Source organism: Amphiura filiformis, chromosome 5 (assembly GCF_039555335.1).
Source record: "Amphiura filiformis chromosome 5, Afil_fr2py, whole genome shotgun sequence".
In the NCBI taxonomy this organism is placed as follows: domain Eukaryota; kingdom Metazoa; phylum Echinodermata; class Ophiuroidea; order Amphilepidida; family Amphiuridae; genus Amphiura; species Amphiura filiformis.
Genome location: NC_092632.1, coordinates 37,336,030 through 37,362,109, shown reverse-complemented (window position 1 = coordinate 37,362,109; position 26,080 = coordinate 37,336,030). Strand labels below are relative to the sequence as shown.

Below are 26,080 nucleotides of genomic sequence, written 5' to 3'. Positions count from 1 at the left end.
TAAATTAGTGATATCGAACCTTAGAAGTAGCGGACATTTTTTTAGGTATAGCAAACCTTTTTCTCTATTAGAGATAGCGGGATTCTGATCTCCATAGACTTTACACGTTAGTGATAGCAAACCTTAGAGATAGCGAACCTTAGAGATAGCGGACCTTAGAGATAGCTAACTTTGTGTCAATTAAGAGCAACATGGTACATGATTGGTGTGCACATTTATACTATGCCAAATGCTCATTAAACATGCTGTTGTGGGTTTTGTTTACTGCGTGTGGCATCTTTTTGAATTAGTTTCCAATGATTTACAATCAGCCGCTGAAAAGCTCTATAGCAATCAATAGGAATGATCTACAGGACAGCCAAAATTCATTTAGTGACTTGCACAAATACACCACACAAAAATTAATTGATATTAAGATTCCAACATCAAAGTTTAAGTGGACTGAAAAACCATGACAAGGTGGAACCTATTTAGTACTAGGTGCTATTTCAAATTGAAATAAGGTGAAAGTAGGCATATATTTTAACAAGTACCATCCAATAAAAAAAACACCAACAACCGGGATGTAAATTGTGGCCATGCGTGACTAGTCCTAGTCCCTTTTAGCAAACAAGAACTGTCATCTTACCCTATAGTCCTTGAGAGGTGAGGTTGTCCTATATCTCCGTTGACGACTACTCTCTAAATCACTTGCTCTCAATGTGCTCCTGTTGCTTCTCTGAAGAGGAGGTGACCTACGACGCACACGCTCATTGCGGAGTTTATCGGTTGAACGAGCAAGGTTTTCTCGCAGCTAAAGTAAGAAAGTGACAATTAATCAAACTTTTATTGTACCGGTATGCTTTATTACAGTGACTGGGTGAGTCCGAGAGTTGTAGTGACTAAGTGGGAGAGTGAGTTGCTAAAGTGAGGAGCATTAAGAACTGAAATTAAATTGTGAAGGGTGTATGCAGCATCACATTTGGCAGGAATGTTATTAATAAAACTTCATTTTTACTTTAAACTATGACCCTGAAGTTGACTTTAGTTACACATTTGTGTCTAAACAGGGTCGCTGCATTTTGAATTGACTTCATTAGTCAACTTCTAATGATGACCCAGAGCAACATTTATCAAATTCAAACTCGACTTCAAACCCGGCTTCTGCAGTGTAAACGAACACGCAATTAAAAGCCGACTTCATAATGGTAATTTCAAGCATGAGCAAGTCAAATTCACAATTTGTTTTGAAGTTGACTACTGTGTAAACACCCTGTCAACAAATAATTTACGCTAATCCTTAGTCACAATCTGAAATCGATGTCGCAAATGAAATCAACTTCTCTGAGTGTAAACAGGGTCTATAACACAATCTTGCATACATACTTAATCTTTGTATGTATAATCCAAATACAATTTTACCATTACTTCTGATAATAAGTTGATACTTCATTTCAAAAATAAGTATTGACGTAGTATTAATGGTTGATTCCAGGATCTAACAAAATTGGCTCATGTGATGTCACTGAGTACCCACCAAACACAAAATGTTTTTAAAACATTACAAATAAACACTGCTTAGTTTTGGTCAAAACATTTTTTAAATAACATTTCAATTGTTGTGACAATATGCTTAAATAAAAAACTTTTATATGAAAGTATGAAACTGCAACAAAACATAATAAATAAAGACAAATTTCATAGTTCTAGTCCAATAAAACAGCACTTACTGTGGACGTTTTGAAATCTGTCAGATTTCTTTATCAACACTGAAGTTGTTGTGACGACCTTCTGTGTAAAACTTGTTGTGTTGATAAAGAAATCTGACAGATTTCGAAACGTCCACAGTAAGTGCTGTTTTATTGGACCAGATTTATGAAATTTGTCTTTATTTTCAATAACAGTCCTGATTAACATGTTCAGTAATACAACAAAACATGTTGTCAAAAATGTTATTGCAAAATATTTGTTGGAATGTTTGTTGTTGGCAAATATTTTTCAAAATCTTTTATCAACATTAAAATAACATTATGTTAGAATATTTTGCATCAAGTTTTTAAAAATGTTTTCTGAATGTTAATAAAATGTTTTAAACGTAATATAACCTGACATTTAAATGTTTTCTGTGAAACATTCTGTGTTTGCAAGCAAATGCATCTGCCCTTTCACCTACCCTGTCAATTGCAGTACTTTGCTCTCTGTTGGTGTCCCTATATTGTTCTAATAATCCATCCACAGATCGAAGGTTGCGATTGGTTTCCTGAAACAATTTTGAAAGTATTATTTTTACACAACATTTTACGCATTCTACTTCAGGACCAAAAGTCAGAATGGATAGAACACTAGTATCATATTCCTATTACTGCTGCCCCAGAGGTACATTCCTGCCCAGCTACTTCATTGGTAGTCTAGGGAACACACATCGGAATCACACATATACAGTACACATAATGTTATTGGATTTTACCAATTTCCAACACAAGGAACTCTGCATAATCATCACACACATAATGTATAACATAGGGTCCACAACTTATAAGTTCCCCCCTAAATACTTTTTTAAATAAATCGACAACTATTTGACAAAATGCAAACGTGTAAAAAGGTATGGGTAGCCATATTTGTTTTACACATTTGGACCAAATTATAGCGTCACACATCATTGCGTTCAGTCACAATGGTTCATTATGTAAAAAAAGAGACAGTTTTAAACAGTGTTAAAAGTTGCATCTGAGTCCATAGGAGTCAGCTCTCAAACAATACAGTAGCCAGATCTATTCATGTGTTTGTTAAAGAAAACCTGACTGCGATGGACTCAGGTGCAACTTTTAAAACAGCCTCTTTTCTTACACAATTAACCATTGTGACTGAACGCAATAACATGTGACACTATAAATTGGTGCACATGTGTAAAACAAAAAAGGGCTATACATATATCTTTTTACATTTTCACATTTCGTAAAATATTTTTGACTTATTCTAAAAAGTATTAGGGGGGAACTTATAAGTTGTGGACCGTATATCATTCTATATATAGTTTACATACGGGTACTTAAAAATCTGTTTCATGTATGATAAGTTGATAACCTTTTCAGATTTTTGTGATAAGGAAAGTCTTTTAATAATTAATCATGAAGGACAGTAGGTCAAATTTCATAGTGTTTTACCACTTGCAGGTTACAATTGTCCGATTTTGACAGATCAGGTCATTGATGACATACCTTAAGATCCGATGTGATGCTATCTATCTGGTCAGCGGTGGATGCAGATGATCTTCTCCCACGTCTCCTAGGTGGTGCTCCGCGTCTGTATGGAACACTAGAATCAGTTGCATCATAACCATCACTCTCGCTTGACATCATGGATATTATTTAGCCACCAAACGTGTGACCTACAAATAGTAAAGATATCATTTTTTTAAACCTTCAGAGTTGCACCTGTAAAGTATAAAATAGGGCTGCTAAGCACCCCGATTTGCTGCTAAGAATACGCAATTGCGTTATTTGCGCCGCAATTTGCATATTTTGGCTCCAAATGCGGTTTTTTGACATTTTTGAAAAAATCTAAATTTTTTTTTTTTTTGGCGATTTTTAATTTTTTTTTCACGGATTTGGAGAGTCCCTGGACCTAACATCAAGTGCTACCATCATTAAAAAAAATTGGGGGGAAAAAAATTAAAAATTGGTTTTTTTAAAATATTTCGTGGATTTTGAGAGTCCCTTGACCTAGAGTGAAGTGCTACAATCATTTGTGGTTGATTTTTAAAAATTTGGAAAAAAGTTACCAAAAATTATAAGTTTGTATCCAAATGGGACCAATTTGTAACCTGTGTTCACTTCAAAATCTATTAGATAGACTTGTGTACAAAACCAATGGATTTTTATATCTTTAATAGATTATGCAGTGAACACAAGTTACAAATCGGTCCCATTTGGATACAAACTTGTAATTTTTTAGTAACTTTTTTCCAAATTGTTTTAAATCAACCACAAATGATTGCAGTACTTCACTCTAGGTCAAGGGACTCTCAAAATCCGCGAAATATTTTTTTAAATAACACGATTTTTAATTTGTTTCCGTAACCACTCGGGTATAAGCCCACCTTCAGCTATAAGCCCACCCCTATTTTTCAAACCATTCCGAGAACAAGGGTGCACTCGGGTATAAGCCCGGTAGCAATTTTGGCTACTTTTCTTTCACAGTTACGAACAAATATTAAAAAAAATATCAGTTAAAAATTAACATTCCATACTTACAAATAAAAAAATTGACAAAGATGAACAAGAAATTGCTGGTACATCGGGCATATTCAAATGCCAAGGCAGATTGTTCTTATTTTTAAATTCAACTACTAGCCCCTCCCCGGTTATAAGCCCACCCCATTATTGAAGTGAAATTGCCCATTTAGGGGGGTGGGCTTATACCAGAGTGGTTACGATATTTATTTTTTTTTTTTTTTTTTTTTTTTTCAAATTTTTTAATGATGGTAGCACTTGATGTTAGGTCCAGGGACTCTCCAAATCCGGGGGAAAAAAATTAAAAATCGCAACAACAAAAAATTGGGTTTTTTTTAAAGATTTTGCGTTTTTGGCGTGAAATCGGGTTTTTTTCCGTTTTTGGCCTTCAAAATCACGTATTCTTAGCAGTCTAAGCTAACCGTGTTTTGACATTGTGTGTTAATTCATGCGCACATAATCGTAAATATCACTCAATTTGTTGTGTTTTCATTTCAAATTTGTAGAGATCACATTCACCACAAGTTCTAGCAAACACAATTTTCAACACAATTGTTAATATTGTACCAATTTAACACAATTTTTATGCAAAGTTGGGACTATTGTATGGCGAATTTTGTAGTATGAACCCTTGAAAAACAAGATGCTGGTTAGACCGCATATACATTCTGGGATCCAAGCGGTGTATACGATCATCTGGTCTGGAGCTCCTGTTGTAGAAGCAGCGTTTAGAGACTACAGTCGATCGAGTCATACAAAATTTTAAATCAACAAATTAAAAGACATCTTTTTATTTTCATATTTTGTTTACAAATATTCCTGGCATTCAATTTTATTGATCAGTTATCCTTAAAGTTCACAGAAATATATTTTTACAAGAGGTGGTGTGTTCACAGAATATTTTCAGATCTGCAGGAAAATGGTATTAAAAGATAGGATGTTTCAAAATATTTTTCCTGTCTTGATTTTTTTCTGCGACTATGAATTTTTTTCTGGGAACGCCGGTACTATGTCTGTTAAGCAGGTACGAATAATTCCGTGTGAATTGAGACGTCAGAGCAGGTCAAAGTACTATTTTAGCCTACGTCCCGTATCCTACTATCACTCAAACAAGGAAATCTCTTCACGAATTCACTCACCTTGCGATCCTACATCATCAGTTGAAACAAACATCTAAGTTTCCAAAAACAACTGTCATTCCTCAAAACTACAAGTAACTTCATTAATAAAAAATTGAAATCCTACTATTACCCGTTATTGAAAATTTTGTTCGATTTATGACACGGCACCCCCGCCTCATAGTGCACTGTGCTGCAGTGCCATGCTGCTTCACTTTTCTGTAAAAACGAGCGAGTTGTATAAAGTCGGCGTAACAGCTGTGATTTATGAAGCATGTCTGACGTTTCTGTGTGGAATTTTCGATTCTCAGCAACGGGATTCCATGAAATTGACAATGTATGTAAGTTATTCTGTAGGATCGGTAATAATTAATATATGTTTTATGTTATGAATAGTGCAAGTTGAAGTTAGTGAGTTTGTGGTTTCGTAAAGTGTTCTCAGGAAGCTAAAAGTGACGGGCCGTCCTCGAAGTACTTCGACTGCATATCGGAGTTTGGTGAATAGCAGGACACATCACACGTGAAGTGTGATGTGTCCAGACAGGATATACCTACAGGAGTACCTACAACTTCATGAACTTGAGAACAAGTCCTCAAACGTTTGAAATTTGTAGTTACTACAAGTACAACTATAATCAAATTAAGTATTTCTTGGCCAAACTGGAACATGCGCGGTGCGTCCATGTAGTGTACTAAGCATGTGCGCAGTGCAAGGCGCGTGTATACTTTCTTCTGTACCGCGCTATATTCGCGTGTGTTCATCGCGGAGCCACTAGCGTTCACAGTGTTCCGGTTTGGCCAAGAAATACTTAATTTGATTATACATGCAGCATGCAGTTAGGGTCTATCTAGACTAGACTAGGACAGTCTAGGACTAGTTTAAGTTAATTCTTTATTACTTCCGTGGTCCGAGCTGTGCGCCAAGCGTAGTAGACGAGCGTACACACAGAAGATATAAACAATCACGCTGATTGGCTGATCAACGGACTTGACAACAAGCTGGTTGAACCATTGGTCGTCGGCGCGGCGCGTAGTAGGCGACCTTGTCACTTCTACGCGATTGCAATTCACCAGCGCGTACTCGGACCACGGAAGTAATAAAAATTTAGGTAAGCTTAAAATTTTTTGACAATTTTACATCAAACAAGAAATGGCACGAAACGTCAAGACAATATACATTTTGCCTTATATTGGACATTTACCTACCTTCCTAATGCAGACGCAGTAAAGTATATCAGGGGGTTAAAAAATATTAAAACATCAAATTGAAAACAGCCGCTCTTTGCTTCACAACATATGCCCAGCTGATTGGCTCAACGGTTACATTTTTACGCTCAACTTAGAGACACAATTCAGCACAATACGCATTAGATCTGCTTTCACTTAATTTTGCACTCTGTAGATGAGCATGTTTATAGCTGTATTTGTGTTGCCGTTGGTGGCGCAAATACTGGCGTAAAGAAATATTTACATCAAAAATATTTCCAAAATTTTATCAATAAACCCATAAAGCTCCTAATTAAACAGTGAAATTCAAAAATTCAATAAATAAATATTAGAGAAATTATATTTTATCCATTAACTCTTATAAAATTGTTTTTGACGCTTTTTATCTCTTGTACATTTACTTAAAATACACAGCATTATAATTAATTGAAAAACAATACTTCCTAGACACCAGTGCATGATACAGCATCTTCGCGAACCGGTCGTGTGAAGAAAATCATGGTGAGTAGTCATAATACAGGTGCTTAAAAATGCCTCATATATCATGTATATCTTAATTTTTTGCTCTTTTATTTTTGTGACTATTTGCTAATGTAATGTAGTAATGAATTATATTGATTAAATTAATTAATATGCTTTGGTAGAGGAGGAAACTGCATAAGCTTAACATGCCTTTTTGAGAACAATAAAATTTATAATATTTATAAACAAACATGTATCAACTATCATTGTTTGCAAAGTGAAGTAAATTTTTCTAATTCTTCTGTTGTGTGTGTTGTGTGTTAACATGTACTTGAGCGGCCTGTAAATTCGGCGATCTTTTCCTTTCCACCCTCGCTAGACTGCGGAACTCAGTCCTCAATGCAATGATAGTCAGTCACTTATCTTTTGGTCGTTATATCATATATCATTTTTTATATGACTATCATTTGAGGACTGAGCTGAGTTCTTACCATACATCTTCCGAGGTGCAGTTTCAGACAATAGCTTGGCTTGGGATTATTGGGGCAGAGGTTATCTTTTGAATTCTTTCATGACCACTGAAGCATAGACAAGCCTGTCAAGTACACTCTGCGTGAATTGAATTTGAAAGACCATGTCACTCGCCACTAAAGAATGTCAAAGGTCACCCGACACCAATTTGGTGTACTTCCGCGCCTCGGAAAATGATGTTTAAGGTTTAGGACTACCTCGCTATATAAAGGGAGTAAATTATTACTTTTGCATCAAGGTTTACTTTTGCATCAATGTTAGACATGTCCACATTCCTTATTATAGAGGGCGACATTCAATCCAAAAAGGGAAATACACAAATTTGAAATTTGGACACCAGAAACTTGACGACGTAGTCTAAAATGTGCCGGTACTTTATCCTTGATACAGAAGTCAGCATGCAGTGAAAGTTAGATTTCATAAAATAAAATCGCCTTTGTGTAAAATGGATCGCCGTGGCGAAAAATGATGCATTACATGGTTTTTTTTAAAAACAGACATTTGCCCATAACTTCGCTAATTTTTGACCTACAGACATGGTTGACCCCTCATTTTTTAAGTTAAATAATCACCTTTTTAAACAAAATAATTTCCATGTGAAATATCCTACTTGAAAATTTTGTGAACATGCCTATCAATGTTAAACAGTTGCCAAGGTTTATATTTGAAGGAGGGCAGGGCTTCGATAAATGAGGGAAATTATGGGGTAAAAAACAAGGTTAAAACAACTTTTTGCAAACAAGTGAAAATGCCTATTCTGCTTGGAAGTTTTTGTCTTAAAAAACAATTTAAAAATTATCGGAAAAATAAGAAACATACGGTACGGTACGGTACCTTCATAAAAGCAGCATCACTTCCGTTACATGAAAAGATGATCAAATGAGTGGAAAGTGCCAAAGAATTTGTGAAATGAGGGAATTTTTTAAAGAAAAATACATTGTGTTTTTCGAGAAATTCGCCATCTTGAATAAATTCAGAATTGCGTCACGCAGTAAAAAACTGTCAAACACGTTTAAAAATGCTTGATAGGCGAGTGTTAATCACTGTCAATGCGAGCGTACATCAAGTGCTCGTGCTACGCAAAGGTTTCGAAGTTTGCATCAACAGTTTTGCATTCAGCTCTTTTACGTCCAAAATTGCGATAAAAACATGGATTTTGGAACAAAATAAAGCTTGTTCGACGAAGTGAAAGATATGTTTGGTAGCTAAAACATGTTTAACCTTGATGCGAAAGTTTAATTTGATAGATTCGTAATTTTAACCTTATATAGCTCAGGTGGTCTAAAAGAAAAGATCGCCGCAAATTCAGTCATGACAACCAGACACACAATCAAACTCCTTACCAAGTTAAAGTTATGCAAATTTGCTAGCACTGCCCCACGCACCCCTGCATGACATCACGTGCACAGAACTGACGAATCGTGTGCGTAGGATCGGTGAAATTTTTGTAAAATTTGGTGAAAACACCTCGTGCATATTGTCCGTCTCCATTGAAAAACCTGGATCCTCCGCAGTAAAATCCATCATGATCATGACCACTTGAAATAAGCATCCAGCAGGGTTCCCGTTAAGGATTTTAAAATGTGCGTCATGTGTGACGCAAGTTTGCTGACAAGGTTGAAAAAACTTGCGTCCAGACATATTTTTGTGCGTCCATCTGAAATTCACGATCAATCATACTGGGAAACGCCGCGGAATTTCATGGTCAGAACGGCAGCCCCTTGTTGCTAACACACGTACCCGTACCCCGGGTCTACACTTCATCAAATGTTGATTGTTAAAATAAAATAAAAGTGCATTTTTGCCATGATATTCCATCTCCAGTCGCTATGATAATTTTTCTCATTTCTGTGTCGGAAACGTGGTCAGAAACAGCTGCAAAAACATTCGCAAATTTTCGTACTTTTACTTCGGTTTCTTTCATTTTAAAACGTGTTGTTGATGATATAAAAGCTAAAACACACGCTACCACAAATAATACAAAAAAGATTATCATTTGGATTTTGTCTTTAAAATTGCTTTTATTCATCGTAACAATAATACTAATAAAGGAAACATAGATTATTTATGAGAAAATAAACTTAAAACATTAAAAACTGAATATTGTCAGCTTGTGATAAATAATTAAATAAACAGCAACTGCACGGTAGCCGCACGTCATCATTCCAGCAAGCTTTGTAAACAAAGCATCAATGGGGACTTTCCCATCAAACAACGATCGACGGAAAGCTTGCAAAAGTGCACGATTTCCTGACGATGCATTTACAAATATCACAGATTTTACTACAATTCTTAGTAGGTGGGTCAAAATTTTGGGGCTTTTATTATCTTAAAAATATAAAAGAATAAATATGTCTTATTTTTATCATCAATTAATGATTAAATTTCGAAAGTTTTTCATGCCCACATGGACGCAAAATACTTTTTTTTTTTTTTTTTTTTTTTTTTTTTTTTTTTGGATTTATATGCCATCTTTATTATGAAATTCATAGTACAATCTCGTTATAACATATGACTATAATGAAAACAATCAAAGAAAGAGAACGGCACATAATATGACACACGAAAACACGTATGACAATACATTTTGACATAAACGCATCTTTGGCTCATAGCTTTTAAATACTACAAACTTTCACTTGGAAAATTATGTTACATGAAATTCCCACTATCATGACTATTGACTAACACAGTCATTTTTGACGGGTATAACTTGTGCATACCTTGCGTCTTTGTATATTATATTGCATGCGACATTCAGTCTTAAACATATACCTTGTAATAATTGAATTTGTGCAAAATACTTGATTAGCCATGTGAATTTGCGTCCAAATTTGTAAAATACGCGTCTGGACGCAATGACACACACTAACGGGAAGCCTGGCATCCAGCTAAGTCAGAAAAAATATACCATGTCCAACAAAAAATTATAACCAAAATTACAGATAAATGAAATTTGAGTATCTTCAGTCATCGAAATTTTTGCTCGTTTTGACACCAGAAAAAAGTCCATTTTCAAACGGCAATATTTTCCGAACGGAACCATTGATTTTCATTCAAGTTATTTATTTTTTCAGTTTTGTAGTGTCCCTGGACCTAGACCTAAATGCTAGGATTATTCATGGTTGACCTAAAAAAAAAACAAATTTGCACCGACCGAAAAAACGATAGCAACGTACTCGAGCATCGAATGCGTAACTATCATGTGCAAATTCGAAGCTAGAGTTCTCATGTAAGATGAGTCTCAAGATTCAGATTTTGAATTTCTCCATTTTTTATAGGAAATTCTCCCTGAATTCATTCCCACGCTTTGATTACCGGCTTTGATTGACCTTTCTTGTGATGGAAGTATATATGCTGATAAAGAACTGATCATGAGTACCGTGGTATGCTTGTATCCTGATTATTCACAGCTGTTTGCACATGTTTTCAAAGGAGCTGTTTTAACCTTGTTTACTCAATGTTTTCTCTTATTTATCGAAACCCTGCCCCTCCTTCTGACATGTGAGCCTTGACTCAAAACTGTTTTTTATTTTATTTATATTTATTTTATCTAGGGTCAAAACCAATCAGGTCCTGGTGGTGGTGGTAGTGGTGGAGACAAGAAGGATGACAAGGTAAGGTCAATGTACTTTTTTGTCAAAAATCTGTACACTCCCTTATATATGCCGTAACCTTTTACACAAAGAGTACCGGTATGAATTTCAAATGGGGTTGCCTGAATGGGTGATTCCATTTGAAATCTACACCCCTTGTGTGGAAGATTAAGTTCATGTTTTCCATAGGGGCTGTACAGATATCAACTGGAATAACCCAATCTCCTTTTATTTTGTGTGATGGAACAACAAGGAAAGATGTTCTAATTTAGTTGTAGTAACTACAAATTTCGAATGTTTGAGGACTTGTTCTCAAGTTGTAGGTACTCCTGTAGGGTGCCTCCAGGGTTTTATTTTGGCAAATTTGCATGAGTATATCTAGTAAAATACTCTTTTTAGAAACATGTGTCACTGATGTATGTCATCTGTGATTGCTCAACATATTCTACGCATCAGCTTTTGTCCAAAGAAATATTTAAAAAGATGTTTTTTGAGTAGCGAAAAGTCCACTCCACGATTATGTACATGTGAATATGGTGATGAATGCACGCTAAATCGCGGCGACACATACACATAGCTCCTTGGAACTCACAGTCGAAGCTGTGAGTTCCAATTATTGGAACTAGTTCTAATTTCTCTGTCTTACAATTTAATTTGTTTCATATTTTGATTGGAATCTCAGTAGGTCAAATTAGACCCTTTTTAATGCTACTTCCGGGAACACCTCAACCATGATCTATCAAACTTTGCGAGTTCAAATTAATAGTGATAAATTTACAGCATGGCCATGGATCACTTGCTGAAAATAATGAGAAACTCCTATCAGCAGCTTAGTAGTAGGAAATACTGAATAGATTCACACCAATATTCAGGTTTGGTACCCGTTATTTGATGAGAATCACACATTTGATTAAATTATTTGTTGTTGTTTTTAATTGTACAGGACAAGAAGAAGAAGTATGAACCTCCCGTACCCACAAGAGTGGGTAAGAAGAGAAGACGAACCAGGGGTCCAGATACCGCTAACAAATTGCCACAAGGTAAGCAAACTTAAATTTGACTTTTCGCATCCCTGGGTGCTAGATATTAGGAGGTTTCACAATGTAGCCTCCTGCCCAGGTGTGCCTTTCAATAATGATTTGCTGAACTTCTTGTCTTGAACAGATTCTGAATGATGGGATTCAAAGTATTTAAACATTGATACCATCAGTCCGAGATGGAGAGGTAATGGTAGTGGTGCTGGTCAAGAATTTCACAGAGGGAGAGGAAATTAGTAAAGTTTTTAAATTTCCTGACCATTTTGAATGAATTAAGGTTGGTGTTCTATCACATTTCATTAATGGCTATATATTCATCATTTACCTCAAGGTCTTTGTAAGTTATCAGTTCCATTGGCAGTAGACCATTCCTGACCAATGTTCTCAAAGGTACAACTCGGATTGATAGTTGTTACCTTTTCGGTAAGGGCTCATATTGAAATACCCTACCACGTTTTCACACAGAAAGAAGGCAGGATTCCCCTCGCTAAGCGCGCTCCTCAGGAAAGCTCGGTCATAAAACGGATGGATTATATGCATCAGTGATACACCCTGCCCAGGATTTTAACAAAAGAAGGCTAGCACAGGAAAGCTGCAGGATGGCGCACACCTTCCTGTGTAAGGGAATTTCAATATGAGCCCTAACTCCGGTAGGCCTTTGTGGGTAGACCTCTGATGTCATCACTTTGATGCACACATCTTGACTGCGCACTTCACAGCTTTCAATACACAGTAACGATGTTCGCTACATGTAAAGGATGTGCACATCGACATGACTTCAAATGACAACATCTCAGGTCTACCTGCATTCCTGCAAAGGCTTATGGAATTTACCAAAAAGGTGAATTAAACAAAGGCTTTATTGATCATTTTACTCTTTCATTTAATCACAATTTTTGTGAACTTTTTCTATTTTCTTTTGCCTGAACAGTTACACCACACACAAGATGCAGATTAAGATTGCTGAAACAAGAACGAATTAAGGATTATTTGCTGATGGAGGAAGAGTTTATTCGTAACCAGGAGAGACTCAAACCACAGGAAGAGAAAGATGAGGTGTGTAAGAGTAATCTCAACCTATTGTTTTTTTTATTGGTGGAATAACAAAAGATAGACTTGATTGATATACATGTAAAGGAGTCAGAAATTAATGAGGGATGTATGCAAGTTTGTTTCCATACAGTTTTTGTTTTCTGCACCTTCTGAGCACCCCTGCTCTTGGTGGATTTTGGTACATTAAAACATACCATTATTATTATATAAATACCATAATCATTTGCAAATTTTCCACCTATGTTTCATAAGCATTGCGTTTTTATGATTTGCCCATTACAGGAAGAACGTTCCAAAGTGGATGACCTTCGTGGTACCCCTATGTCAGTAGGTAGCTTGGAGGAGATCATCGATGATAACCACGCCATTGTATCTGCGTCCGTTGGCTCAGAATATTACGTCAGTATATTGTCCTTTGTAGATAAAGATCAACTTGAACCAGGCTGTACAGTTCTACTCAATCACAAGGTGAGGGGAGTTGGATGGGTGATTGTATTGTTTTGCTTTGTTTGTTGGATTGTGTATTTGTTAGAGGCAGTGTTGTGTCTTAACTTTTCTGACACTAACTAGCTAGCTAGATCAGTGATTCTAAAGCATTATCGGCACTACTGGATTATACACACTAAGATGAAATTGCTACAGGTCTGTCAGATGGACAGTTATTTGGCTGGACAGCAAAGTTGCCCATTTCTGGTTGGGTCAGTGAATAAGGTGCACACAGCCCTTCTCAACCAAACATAAAAGGAGTGATTATGATTTGGGTTTCTTTCATTAGGTCATCCAAAGGGAGACTGTATGCAAACAAATGTTACAGCTGAGGGTGTGATGATGTCACATGCCGGTGAAAACAAGGTGGTGCTAGAGAAAGAGTAGTGTGTTTGTGCGTAATAGGGTCAAAAAGATCATGCATGAGTGCACTGGAATTGCCCTTGTATTGCCGGGCCAACCCGATTTATAGCAAATTTTCTTATTGCATACACTTTTATGTAATGTAAGGGTTATGGTTACAATTTGGTCTCCATGAAAAGTTAATCCAATTGCATATTTCTCAAAGTAAGAGTAGAAAGTAGAGTATTGTTTATGTTATTAACCATTACCTGATGTGTTTTTGTCTCTTTTTTCTTTTGTAGGTGTTAGCCATAGTTGGTGTGTTAAGTGATGATACAGACCCAATGGTTTCAGTCATGAAGTTAGAGAAAGCCCCACAAGAGTCATACGCAGATATCGGAGGTTTAGACCAACAGATCCAGGAGATCAAGGTAAATTCAAACACAAATGTGATCAAATTCCATGTTCATTCTTACTTGGGCCTGACAAATTAATATAACTGGCTGAAAAACAACGGAGTGGGTAGGCCAGAGGTTTCTTTTATGAAACACATTTTCAGTTTTAAAATACACAAATATTGTATGACTTTCCCCATTTTTTTTCTTCAAAATGCACAAAGCAAATTGATAGACTCAGTACACCGGTCAATCTTACCGTTTCCGAGGTTGATTAGGATGCTGCTTGCATCGATCCCGAGATGCGGAAAAAACCAATAGTCATTTTGTCCCACATAAATGAATAAATAACAAAACCCCCGATCCCCGGTGGACTCACCCAAAAGGTGACGCCACACCATATGATCGTCCTTATCCTCCTTGGTCTCCGACTGACACAGACGTGCCTATCGATTGTTCATAGCACTGTGTATCAATTTCTCGACCAAGGCGAGATATACGGTTGTAGTTTCACACCTTAGGTAAAACCAAACCGGTATTGTTCGGCTGAGGATAGTTTTGACGGCATTTTCTGGCAAAAAAGTGACAAAAAACGATCCAAAACTTAGCTACATATCGTGCCTCCGCTTATATCACGGGACACACGAGCAATTCAAAATGGCCGCTCGTTGACGCCATTCATTTTGTTTGCGACATAAACAACCATTGCAGCCTGAAAGTTACAATAGATGTTTGTACATACACATTGTATTTCATGTACGGTAGGTTATTGTTGCTATGTTAGGGTGATTACTCTATCGTTATGTCTTCATTACCGTCCAATAAAGACGAGTTAATCAGATATTCATACGGTGGGGATTGGTAGGGACCCGTCTGACATTTTAGTAATAAAGTTAGCCAGTCCTTACTTTTACCACTAACGTTAGCGACCAGCCTCCGTGCTCAGGTTTGCTTACTGGGCTTGAGTCGCGTGTTGGGGGGTAGCCCCCTCCCTTTCTCCTCGCTTCGCCTCGCCCTGTCGGGCTTGCCCTTCCCTGGTGACGGAGCGGGACCCACACCCGCTCTGTTGCAACCACAGGGAGTGCTCACGATCTTCTAGATGTCTTTCTTTTTGCTTAGGACTCTCCGAGTTCCAGCTTGACGATTGGGATAGGCTCCGTCCATCGCCATAAGACGAAGAAGAAATCTACCAAGGGCACTGGTAAGGTCGACACGGTGGATTCTGCTGTGACAGCCCCTATGTGTCATGGCAGGTCTGCTTAAGGGGCTCCGGTCCCCGGACAAGCAGGCGGTTCCTTCGGGGGCTGCTAGCGCGACCAAAGGCTCAGCAGCCAGCGAAAGCACTGACTATACGTCGGAGCAAAGTAGCAGGCAGCAGAGCGGTAACCACCAGCGAAACCCTAGCGGGTTTTGCAGCAGGAGGATACCAGTCGACACGGTAGATTCTGCTGTGACAGCCCCTATGGGTCATGGCAGGTCTGCTTAAGGGGCTCCGGTCCCGGACAAGCAGGCGGTTCCTTCGGGACTGCTAAGCGCGTCCAAAGGCTCAGCAGCCAGCGAAAGCACTGACTATACGTCCGGAGCAAAGTAGCAGGCAGCAGAGCGGTAACCACCAGCGGAAACCCTAGCGGGTTTTGTAGCAGGAGGATACCAGCCCTCTAGCGAAAATCCTCACGGGTTTTAGCAGGAGGACACCCGCCTGTTGCAGGCATGTCTCACGGGCTCAAACAGCCACAGTAGTAGCCAGCGACGGGCAGCATGCAAGGTACCCGGGCTTGCCTGGGTTGAACCCTAGCATGCATGGGTTCAGCAGAGACGATACCGCTGCTAACGCTGTGGGTGTAGTCTTAGCAGAACCAACTGGGGTTGTCACACGCAGCAGCGCTCCATGGCGGGACCGCCGAGTGATACCCTGGGCCCTAGAATAGCTGCTGGCTGTCCACAGGGACTGGCTGGCGATTATTCAGGGGTTGGGCTCGCAGTCTCTCACGGGACAGCGACCCAGGTGCATTCGGTGGCAGCTACAAAGCCGAGCTACGGCTTGACTTCAGTGGTAGCCGCTATGCACCCGCCCATAGCTGCCGTGAGTGGTCCGCCACACACAGCGACCTTGGGCGAAGCTCTAGAGGGTACAGTAAGTAGCTTGAACAGCCTAGCTGATCAACAACCCACTTATGTCCTCGAGAGCCAGCGGAGCGTGGTGATCCATTACCGCCAATGGGTCAATTACCCTCTCTTGATCGATCACTGTCAAATCAACAGGGCATAGCTCCATTGATTGACGCTGCCTATTCAGGTGGCGAGGTGATTGATCGGGGTATGCACGCCAGCTACCCGTGGTACTAGGCAAGCTCCCTCTAGCCAAGGGACAGCCGGTATAGCGGGTACCCATACACACGGCTTGATCCTTGCGGGGAACGCAGTGAGGCATGGGTACAGTGGTACACAGCCGGGGGAGCCCTCACGGGCACCTACGCTAGTACCGCGCGGTACCACGCCAGCACACAGCTTGATCCCCAAACAGGGAACGCAGTGTGGCGAGGGTACAGCGGTCCACAGTTGGGAACCCTCACGGGTACCCACGCTGATACCGCGACCGGTACCGCAGCACCGCTTTAGTCGCCACAGTCTCTGTGGCAACAAGGGGGAGGCGGTGCTGGTACTGCAGTACCATGGGGTTACCCTGGTGGCGGATCCTTTCAGGGTCAGCTGCCGGCGGGGTATGCCCCGTGGTACCCGCCGCAGGGTGTTTCTTCCACGGCCTAGCACCGTGGCAAGTGTCGCCTAGCGATGGCCACGCAGTACCATCATCAGCTGTTGACCAGGCCAGCCGGCATGGGGCTAACCCAGATCTTGATCAGGGTAGGCCCGCAGCTGCTAGCGCTTAGGACGACGGCTGCGAGAGCATGCGGACCCAGTGGTGCCATGGCGGATACCTCAGGGTCTTGCGGAGTACTCCCTCTTCTGCTGGCAGGTAGTCGGCGAGCCACACAGTGGTTATGCCTTCTTACCCGCTTTCAGATGCCCGTCCTCAGTTACCGTCATCATCAGAGCATGATACGGATACTGTGGGCGAGGGAAAGGAGTCGGAAGCTGAGTCCGGTAGTGACATCACTACAGTCTCCTTCCCCCGCTGCCCCGCGAGGGGAGCAACAGCACTGATCTTCCTCCGGACACCCCCTAAGGGGGAGTCCATGGAGGAGGACCAGGGGATCCTTTCAGTAGGATGCTCAGCTGCTGCTTCCTCACAGGGGACGCCTGCACTCTCATTCCCGGCAAACCTCACGGGTAGATATCGTAGGGCTGTCGAGCTCAGTAGAGCTATGACGCCACGTGCTTGCACGCTTCCTCTGCGTGTAACGCGGGAGGACCACGAGACCTACCTGAGGGGATCCGAGAGGGACCCAGATGTCGCAAGCGTATCACGCTCAGACAACATCTGAGCTCTTCCACAGGTGAGCCTATTAGCGGTGCTAACAGCTAGCCTCAACGAGAGCTCCATGGGCCTAGCCCATAGGGTGTCCACTCAGCGCCGGGGGGAGGGGCCTGCCACTCCAATCGCTCAACGCGATGGAAAGGCAGGGTCCTTTTTCTCTTTGGATGCTTCTGCGCCACGGTGGAGGACCGTGCAAAGAAGCTACCAACGGAGCACTCTGAAGAGGTCGGAAACTGCCCTTACCATGGGTAGGAGCTCCGACTTCAGCAGGCCGTGCACCACCAACAGTACCCGAGCCCACTACCTCTGCAGCACCCATTTCTGGGAGGCGCAAGGGTAGCACAGGAACAGCTGGCAAGCCCCAAGAAGAGCAAGCGCTCTTCCAAGGGAAGCTAGGCAGAGCATTCCTGGGGGCTCAGCGGTTTTTCCACAGGGGATCTCCCAGTGGATCGACCGCTTATGGCTTTCACCCAGAGGTGGGAAACCATCTCTTTGAGCGCCTGGGTATGGTCAGTGGTGAGTGGGGGTTACAGACTGGCAACCCAGTCTCCCCACATTCGCCTGCACATTTCAGAGGTCCACAGTAGTGCCGCCAGACGCCCCCAGCGTCGGGCACTACTGACAGGGATCACACAGCTTCTCACGGCGGGCGATTGTCCCGGTCTACCCCCGTTCTACGGGTGATCTTGGAGCCATTGGCTCCAAGGAAGACCGGCGACGGGAGCCCCATCCGGAACCGCAGGCCGCTGGAACACGTTCTTCAGGCCCAAGAGGTTCAGAATGGGGACTCTCGCCTCGGTGCTAGCCTGCCCCATCAGGGGCATGGGAACAGCATCGCTAGATCTCTCGGACGCCTATCTGCATATGCCAATCGCCTCTCAAGATCGGAGGCATCTGCGCTTCTAGGTACAGGATCAAAATTACCAGTTTTGATACCGCCATCCGCCTGTCCATCTCTCCCAGGGTGTTTAACACTCTTGGTCAGAGCGGTGGCAGCGTGCCTGAAGCAGAGGGGTGTCAACATCAGTTGCTACCTGGACGCTTGGCTCATATACGGACGCACTCCACTGAAGACTACGGGTCTCATGGGGTTGATAGTCCGTAGGGTGCGGGACCCTGGATTTTTTGATCAGCTCAAAAAAGTCCAGCGTGGTCCCGACGCAGACACCACTATTTGTAGGGGCCCAGATCACCCTCACGGAGGGGTTCGCGGTGCTCTCACCCGAGCGGGGGACGAACATGGTGCGGTGTGCCTGACTCTTGGCCGAGTCTCGGGCAAAACCCGCTGTGGCATGGATGAAGGTGGTAGGCCTAATGGCCAGTATGGTAGACCTCGTACTGTACTGCCGCTTTCTACGTTAGGGCTTACCCAACTACACCTTCTAGCCTGCTTGCAGGCCCAGTCGTCACCAATATCCTCGCGGTTCCGCTTGTCGGAGATCGCGCGAGAGGAACTCTGGTGGTGGACCCATCAGCCCAATTTGACCCAGGGTGTCAGGTTCCTGCACCCCGGTATGTCACGTAGTGACGCACCATAGCGCCAAAAGCGGGCTGGGGGTCCACATCCACGGAGACTCCGCCTCGGGCCTATGGGGGCCATAGAGACAGAGTTTCACATCAACCTCCTCGCTTACGAGGAGGTGATCGTGGAATCACATACCGTTGTCCTGACGGATAACACAACCGTGGTAGCCTACCCCAACAGACAAGGGGACTCCGGGCCACCACGATTGAGCCTGCATGCACGACACCTGATAGGGTGGTGCAAGTTCAGGCAGATTACGATGAGAGCGATACACATCGCTGGCGTCACCAGCATCCTCGCGCACAATCTGTCACGAGGAAGGGTGTCGGGACCAGCAGAATGGTCCCTTGTTCGCAGGTCGCTCAGACGATCTTCAAGGGATGTACCACCCTCGAAAGATCTGTTCGCATCTCATCGCAATCATCCACTGCCGGTGTACTGCTCAAGGGTCGCGGACCCCAAGCATTCACCGTGGGCGCTCTGTCCATAGACTGGGGAGGATGACAGCTTATGCAGTCCCTCCGATCTCACTACTCATGAGGGTGGTGGCCAAGATCGGGTGGGAAGACTGCATTGTCATTCTGCTAGCGGCAAGGCCGCTGGCGCTCCCGAGGTACCAGATCTACTCCGGATGCCCGGAGCGGAGGTACCCAGTCTATCACTAGAGCACCTGCAGTTAGCTGCATGGCCCTTACCAGGGAACACGCAGCGGAGGGATACTTTTCATCAGAAGCTGTTTTTCTCATCGCCGGGCTAGACGGAAGTCTACCCTCCGTGCGTATAGCCAGAGTCTGGCTCCATACTACGCTTGGTGCAATGAGACAAATAGCTCTCCCGCTAGAGCCTCTGTGCTGCTAGTTCCGGAGTTTCTGACAGAAAAGTTCCAAGCAAGACTTCAGCGGGCCACTGGGGCCAGCTATAAGTCAGCTGTCCTCTCCATTCACCGAGGTTTCGAGACGGTCGACTATCATAGCCGATGGTTACCTTATTAGTCTACGCCTCGACGGTATGTGTTCAACGAGTGTCTACCAAAACGGAAAGTGATCCTCCTAGGGATCCCAACACAGTCTTAGATTACTTTAAGGGTCACCCTTTTGACCTTCCGTCCAAAAGCGCCGCTTAAATACGTAACTCTCAAGATGGCTTTCCGGTTTGGCGTTGGCTTCGGACGGCGGTGCTGAGTTGCACACGGTCTCGAGGTTAGCTTCCGTGTTCACAAACACTGGAGCGACACTGTTTCGGGCGCTCTGTTCTCGTGACTACTGAACGGGCGCGTGCATACCGACATTCGTCCCCTCTCCAATCCCCAGGGTTGGGCAAGGTTCGGCTGAAGCCAAAGATAGGCTGGGGTGTCCGATAAGGCGCTGCAGCACTATTTCTTCCGAACACAAGCCTTGCGAGGGACTCACGACCGCATTCATCACCCTTACAGAGCCTTTCAGTCCAGCCGCTGTCGCAATGGCTGGTCCAGGTGTTGGTGGGGTCCGGGGATCGCGAAGGTTTCGCGTCCCCACGACCCACTCGACACTGAGCTATCTCATCATCTTGGGTATACCGCTCGGTTGTCCCTTGAGGAGATCTAGCAGGCGGTGTCCCGGAAGCCACCTTCGCCCTTCTCTACGATACTTCCGCTTACGTTAGTAATCAGAGACGGGCGGAGGTTTACCGGGACATTGTTCGGGCGATCATAATACGGTGGTGTACGGGTACCAGGTTTTCAGACTATACAGAATACTCAGCATGGTAAGAACCAGTGTCGCTATTCTTAACCACCAAACTTATTAAGTAAGGAGGTTTATGTCTGTGATCGCGTGGTCTTTGTTTGTTTCCCGACCGTTGGGGGAAAATATTTTCTGACCTCGCGAAAACCATCGTTCCCCGCTCCCGATCCCTGATCAGATGCTGACCAATCTTGTACCTCCATCCGTCCGGTTACTTGCTAGATCGATCTTTCAGATGTTGATGCAAGAAGTATCTTAATCAACATCGAACGGTAAGATCGACCGGTGTACTGAGTCTAGTCCCAAACAAAAATGTTTGGTAGACTCATAACCGTGCGATCTTACCTTCCGATGTTGATTATCCCGACCCCGCCACCCCTACAAGTTTGGTCCGAATAGGGATCCCAAGTCGGATAAGGGATTTATCATATGGTGTGACGTCACCTTTTGGGTGAGTCCACCGGGGATCGGGGTTTTTGTTATTTATTCATTTATGTGGGACAAAATGACTATTGGTTTTTCCGCATCTCGGGATCGATGCAAGAAGTATCTTAATCAACATCGGAAAGGTAAGATCGCACCGGTTATGAGTCTACCAAACATTTTTGTTTGGGACTAATCTTAATGCTTTCACTGGCATTGTTATAAATAACCCTACCTTGTCACTGCAGACTGGTGGATGGCATTATTATCTAGTATTTTGAAGTACTTCTTTATATTTGCCTCATCCATTGATAAATGTTTGCTCTCTGATATGTTGTGTAAGCAAACACATTTTTGAATCTACACCTTCAGGTTTGCCCAAATAACTCGGATATTAATTTTGTTTCACGTTAACACAGGAATCTGTAGAACTGCCATTAACTCATCCTGAATATTATGAGGAGATGGGCATCAAACCACCCAAAGGAGTCATCCTGTTCGGTGCACCGGGAACAGGCAAGACATTGCTAGCTAAGGCTGTAGCCAATCAGACGTCTGCTACTTTCCTTAGAGTTGTAGGCTCAGAACTCATCCAGAAGTACTTGGTAAGAGTTCAATTGTGTGTGCATTATGTGTGTTATACATCTGAGGACTAAAGTCCTTAGATAAAACTTTTTTGAAGGACCTATACTGATCGACTAAATGTTTGAAAAATAAAGCATTTTCATTCGTTTCACATTTCCGGAATTGGATGATGATATTTCAGCATAAAAGGAGCAAAAACATAAAACTTTAGGTTGGTGATATACTAATGTTTGATGTCATGTGCATTGCAAACAATCGGACTTGTGGTCAAGAGCCAAATCGATTTTCAGGAAAGTTTCCATTTAGTAAAGTACCAGATTAGTAACATAAGAGTACAGGACACTGCCTTTATGTTTGTTCCATGTGAAACATACTGCCTTTCCATTTTGAAATTTGTGGAGAAAAGTAAGGTAATGCATTCCATATTTTCCTGCTTGAAATGTCTGATTAAATACATAGTCGTGAATTTAAATTTGTAATGGCGATACTTCTTTTGTCTCTTCCACAGGGAGATGGTCCAAAGCTGGTGAGAGAATTATTCAGGGTGGCCGAGGAGCATGCTCCTTCAATCGTCTTCATTGATGAAATTGATGCTATAGGCACTAAAAGGTGAGATGACACTCTTGTAGACTTGTACCACGTATAATCCAGACTGCCACTAACCAATTAACGCAGATTCATTACAAGTCTTTGAATTCACAAAGTTGATGGATGTACTGTAGAATCATTATATCTTGATTCAGTAGTTTAGTCTATCTTCTAGTTATTAATTATGACTCATGTTTTATTCATTTTATCATGATTGATTGTTTGATTGGTAAAATGATTGATAAATGGATGTATTTATTCATTGCATTTATCCAGGTATGAATCCAACTCTGGTGGTGAGCGTGAAATTCAGCGTACCATGTTAGAACTTCTTAATCAGCTTGATGGCTTTGACCACAAAGGCGACGTCAAAGTGATTATGGCTACAAATCGTATAGAAACACTAGATCCAGCTCTTATACGACCAGGTAATAATAATGGCTTGGTTCTTGTGTTCTTGGGGAGCAATGTGGCACACTGGTTAAGGTCTTTGCCTTTGGTGCGAGAGGTTGCAGGTTCAATTCCCTGCAGGACAAGAAAAAATCTATTTCTGCTCTCCTTGTGGCTCATTTGGTAAATGCAGGGCAAATGACCCATGATAAAAGACCTTGTTACAGTCAGTTTCTATCAGGGAAATAAGCCTGATTGTTGGCTACACTGGCCTGTCCTGTAAAAAGTCCCCAACCAGCTATATATTATGGTGACCCCCTTCACCAGGTCACTTGTACCTGGCCGAAGTTTCGTCAGCGTTAGTTATGTTCCTCCTTCCATCTCTCTTCACTCTCTTCTTCTCTCTATCTCTTGTCGTTTTTGTTCACTTTTTCTCACTCTTCTCTGATACAATAAAAAAATTTTAAACATTTGATAATGAAGGTGGCAAGGTGAGTGTAAATTCTCAGTACTTATGATTGCAAATCCATATAATCATATCATTCTTTACCTGCTCTGTTAGGTCGTATTGACAGGAAGATTGAGTTCCCACTACCTGATGAGAAAACCAAGCGCCGCATCTTCAACATTCACACAAGTCGTATGACGCTTTCTGATGATGTTAATCTGGATGAGTACATCATGGCCAAGGACGATCTGTCTGGAGCTGATATCAAGGTAGGTATTTTAGTGGCTTAGGTGGCTTTCAAAGAGAAAAAAATTTGGATCCCAATTTGTAAGTGCACTTTTTAGCAAATGACGCAGCAACTGGAATGATTTAACTCTGAATTTTAAGCAATCAAAAACATGCAATAATGTGATTTAGTTCTCACCCTTAATTAGGGTGTGTCACATGTCGTTGTTTTGAATACATCAGACACTGAATTTGTGGTAATACACCAAACATTTACTGCAGGGTTGGAATGTGGGTGAGAATCTGAAGTATCAGTTCTCACAAAGATTTTCTTGAGTGAATGAAGCAAGAATTATTCTTAATTCTAGAATAGTTCAGACTTAGACTCTGCATAAGATACCTGATTGTGAATGCAGAATGTTATAAAACTTAGTATCAAAGGGTTTATCATGGTAATGGAAAATTGCAAATATCAAGCTAACTTTGCGTTAAACGAAATCCTGCCTCCTTTTGAACCTGATTATATTGCCATTGAATTTGCTCCACTGTCACATATCTTAGATTTCAACCTTGTGTTATGTTTTGTCCAACACAGGCTATCTGCACAGAAGCTGGTCTAATGGCGCTGAGAGAACGTAGGATGAAAGTCACCAATGAAGACTTCAAGAAGTCAAAGGAAAACGTCTTGTATCGCAAAAACGAAGGCACTCCAGAAGGTCTCTACCTATAAAAGAACACTTGTTTGCTGGTCAACATCAAATGTACAAGTATTACTATCAATGACAAACTTTGTTTTGCATTCAGTGACAGGCCAAATTTCTCAAACATTCAAAATAACTATTATTATAAATATTAACTCAAAAACTGGATGTAAAATGGTGCATTTGCCAGTATTTGATTTGATTCAATGTTGCAACTACTGATATATACATCAAAGTTAAAGGTGTGTGACTATAGTGAGAGACTGATCCCCCTACTATACCCCATCAAAATGCATACTTTGTTATCATCTTTTTCTCATAACCCCAGTGAAATTTAAGGCCCGGAATACATTTTGTTTAGGCAACGGAAGTGATGTACTGTTCTATGGGCCACTGGGATACATGTTTTTGCTTCTAGTATCCAAATTGCTGAAGCAGTTTATCTTAAAACTTGTGCAGGTGATGGACCTTAATGTTAGATAAACACAACATATTATAATCTGACCATAATCTGGTCATGCACCTTTAAGATATAGCTCAAGGATTGACATGATCATTCTGAGTTGTCGATTCACAAAGTATATGTACCACGGGCGGTTCCACCAGTCTACACAAGTGCTGTAACTTTGATGTAGCATGGCCATTTCAATGTTGATTATTTTCCGCTATAAACTGTTGAGGTAAAACTTCTGCATGTGTTCATGGACATACTACTATAGGTTGTTGGAAAGAGCAAAAAAACTGAACTAAAAACAGCGATGCAATATATACTATCATTATTTTCACCTGTGCTTTATAATGCTCATAATACCAAACATTGTCATGTGTTTTAAAATGCTGATGTTATGAATCGTAGAAGAAAACTTTGCAACAAGATGGTTGTTCCTCTAGCCAGCATTATCAAAGACCTGGGATCAAAGAACAGTTGATCATAAGTTCATAACTGATACTCCATTGTAAGTTAACTTATTTGTTTTGCAAAATGTTCTGAAACATTTTGCTTGGAAAAATAGAAATAAACTGCTATTTACAACTATATTGTCATTATTTTGTGTAGTGTTTATTGTGTTTTGTGAATAAAAATGTGTGTTTGTGTTCATGAATAACAAGGCTTAACTTAAACTTACGGAAGGCCACAAAACCCCAATTAAACTGCTTCAGTGACCTATGGACAGTAATGTTAGGTTTGAAAGATACTGTAAAGGTCTCCTGCAAATAAATGGCAAATGTGCTGAAAGACACCATGAAAATGATTGAGTGCAGTATACATTTTCTAGTATATTTCCTTTGAAGGCTTTGATTGAGCATAGTTGCTATCATGTGCGATGTAATCAACCAAAATCAGTCGGAAGTCAGAAATATTGATTTTCAGATACAGCCAAAAAAGAGAATAATTTCTTTTGCTATCCCTTTTGGAAACACTTCAACTGTTCATATCTTTGGAACTAAATGTTCAATTTCTATGGGGTTTTCTGCAAAATGTAGCTTTCCAAATGCCTTGTACAATCATTTAGAAAAATGAAAATTGAATATGTCTGACTTCAGACTGATTTTGCTTTATCACACCATATTTTGAT

The 26,080-nt window shown here is 41.4% G+C and overlaps 2 protein-coding genes across 3 annotated transcripts in view; one reads left to right on the top strand and one right to left on the bottom strand.

Moving 5' to 3' along the window:
• The window catches only part of LOC140153081 (centrosomal protein of 128 kDa-like), a 56,153-nt gene extending 49,492 nt beyond the window's left edge, over positions 1 to 6,661 (bottom strand). For both annotated transcript variants that reach the window (XM_072175698.1, XM_072175699.1), the window contains exons 1-4: positions 6,539 to 6,661; positions 3,201 to 3,370; positions 2,153 to 2,239; positions 629 to 793 (exon numbers count right to left, since the gene is read on the bottom strand). In XM_072175698.1, coding sequence (XP_072031799.1) covers positions 629 to 793; positions 2,153 to 2,239; positions 3,201 to 3,341 — 393 coding nt within the window. In that variant the 5' untranslated portion in view covers positions 3,342 to 3,370; positions 6,539 to 6,661. The remainder of the gene's footprint in view (positions 1 to 628; positions 794 to 2,152; positions 2,240 to 3,200; positions 3,371 to 6,538) is intronic.
• A 289-nt stretch (positions 6,662 to 6,950) lies between these two features.
• LOC140153080 (26S proteasome regulatory subunit 4) lies at positions 6,951 to 25,539 on the top strand. Its single transcript, XM_072175697.1, has 11 exons — positions 6,951 to 7,060; positions 11,110 to 11,169; positions 12,092 to 12,188; positions 13,117 to 13,241; positions 13,521 to 13,706; positions 14,369 to 14,497; positions 21,986 to 22,171; positions 22,660 to 22,760; positions 23,016 to 23,167; positions 23,692 to 23,846; positions 24,398 to 25,539. Exons 1-11 carry the CDS (start codon positions 7,058 to 7,060, stop codon positions 24,530 to 24,532), a joined length of 1,329 nt encoding a protein of 442 aa, XP_072031798.1. The 5' UTR covers positions 6,951 to 7,057; the 3' UTR covers positions 24,533 to 25,539.
• Positions 25,540 to 26,080: the final 541 nt, after the last annotated feature.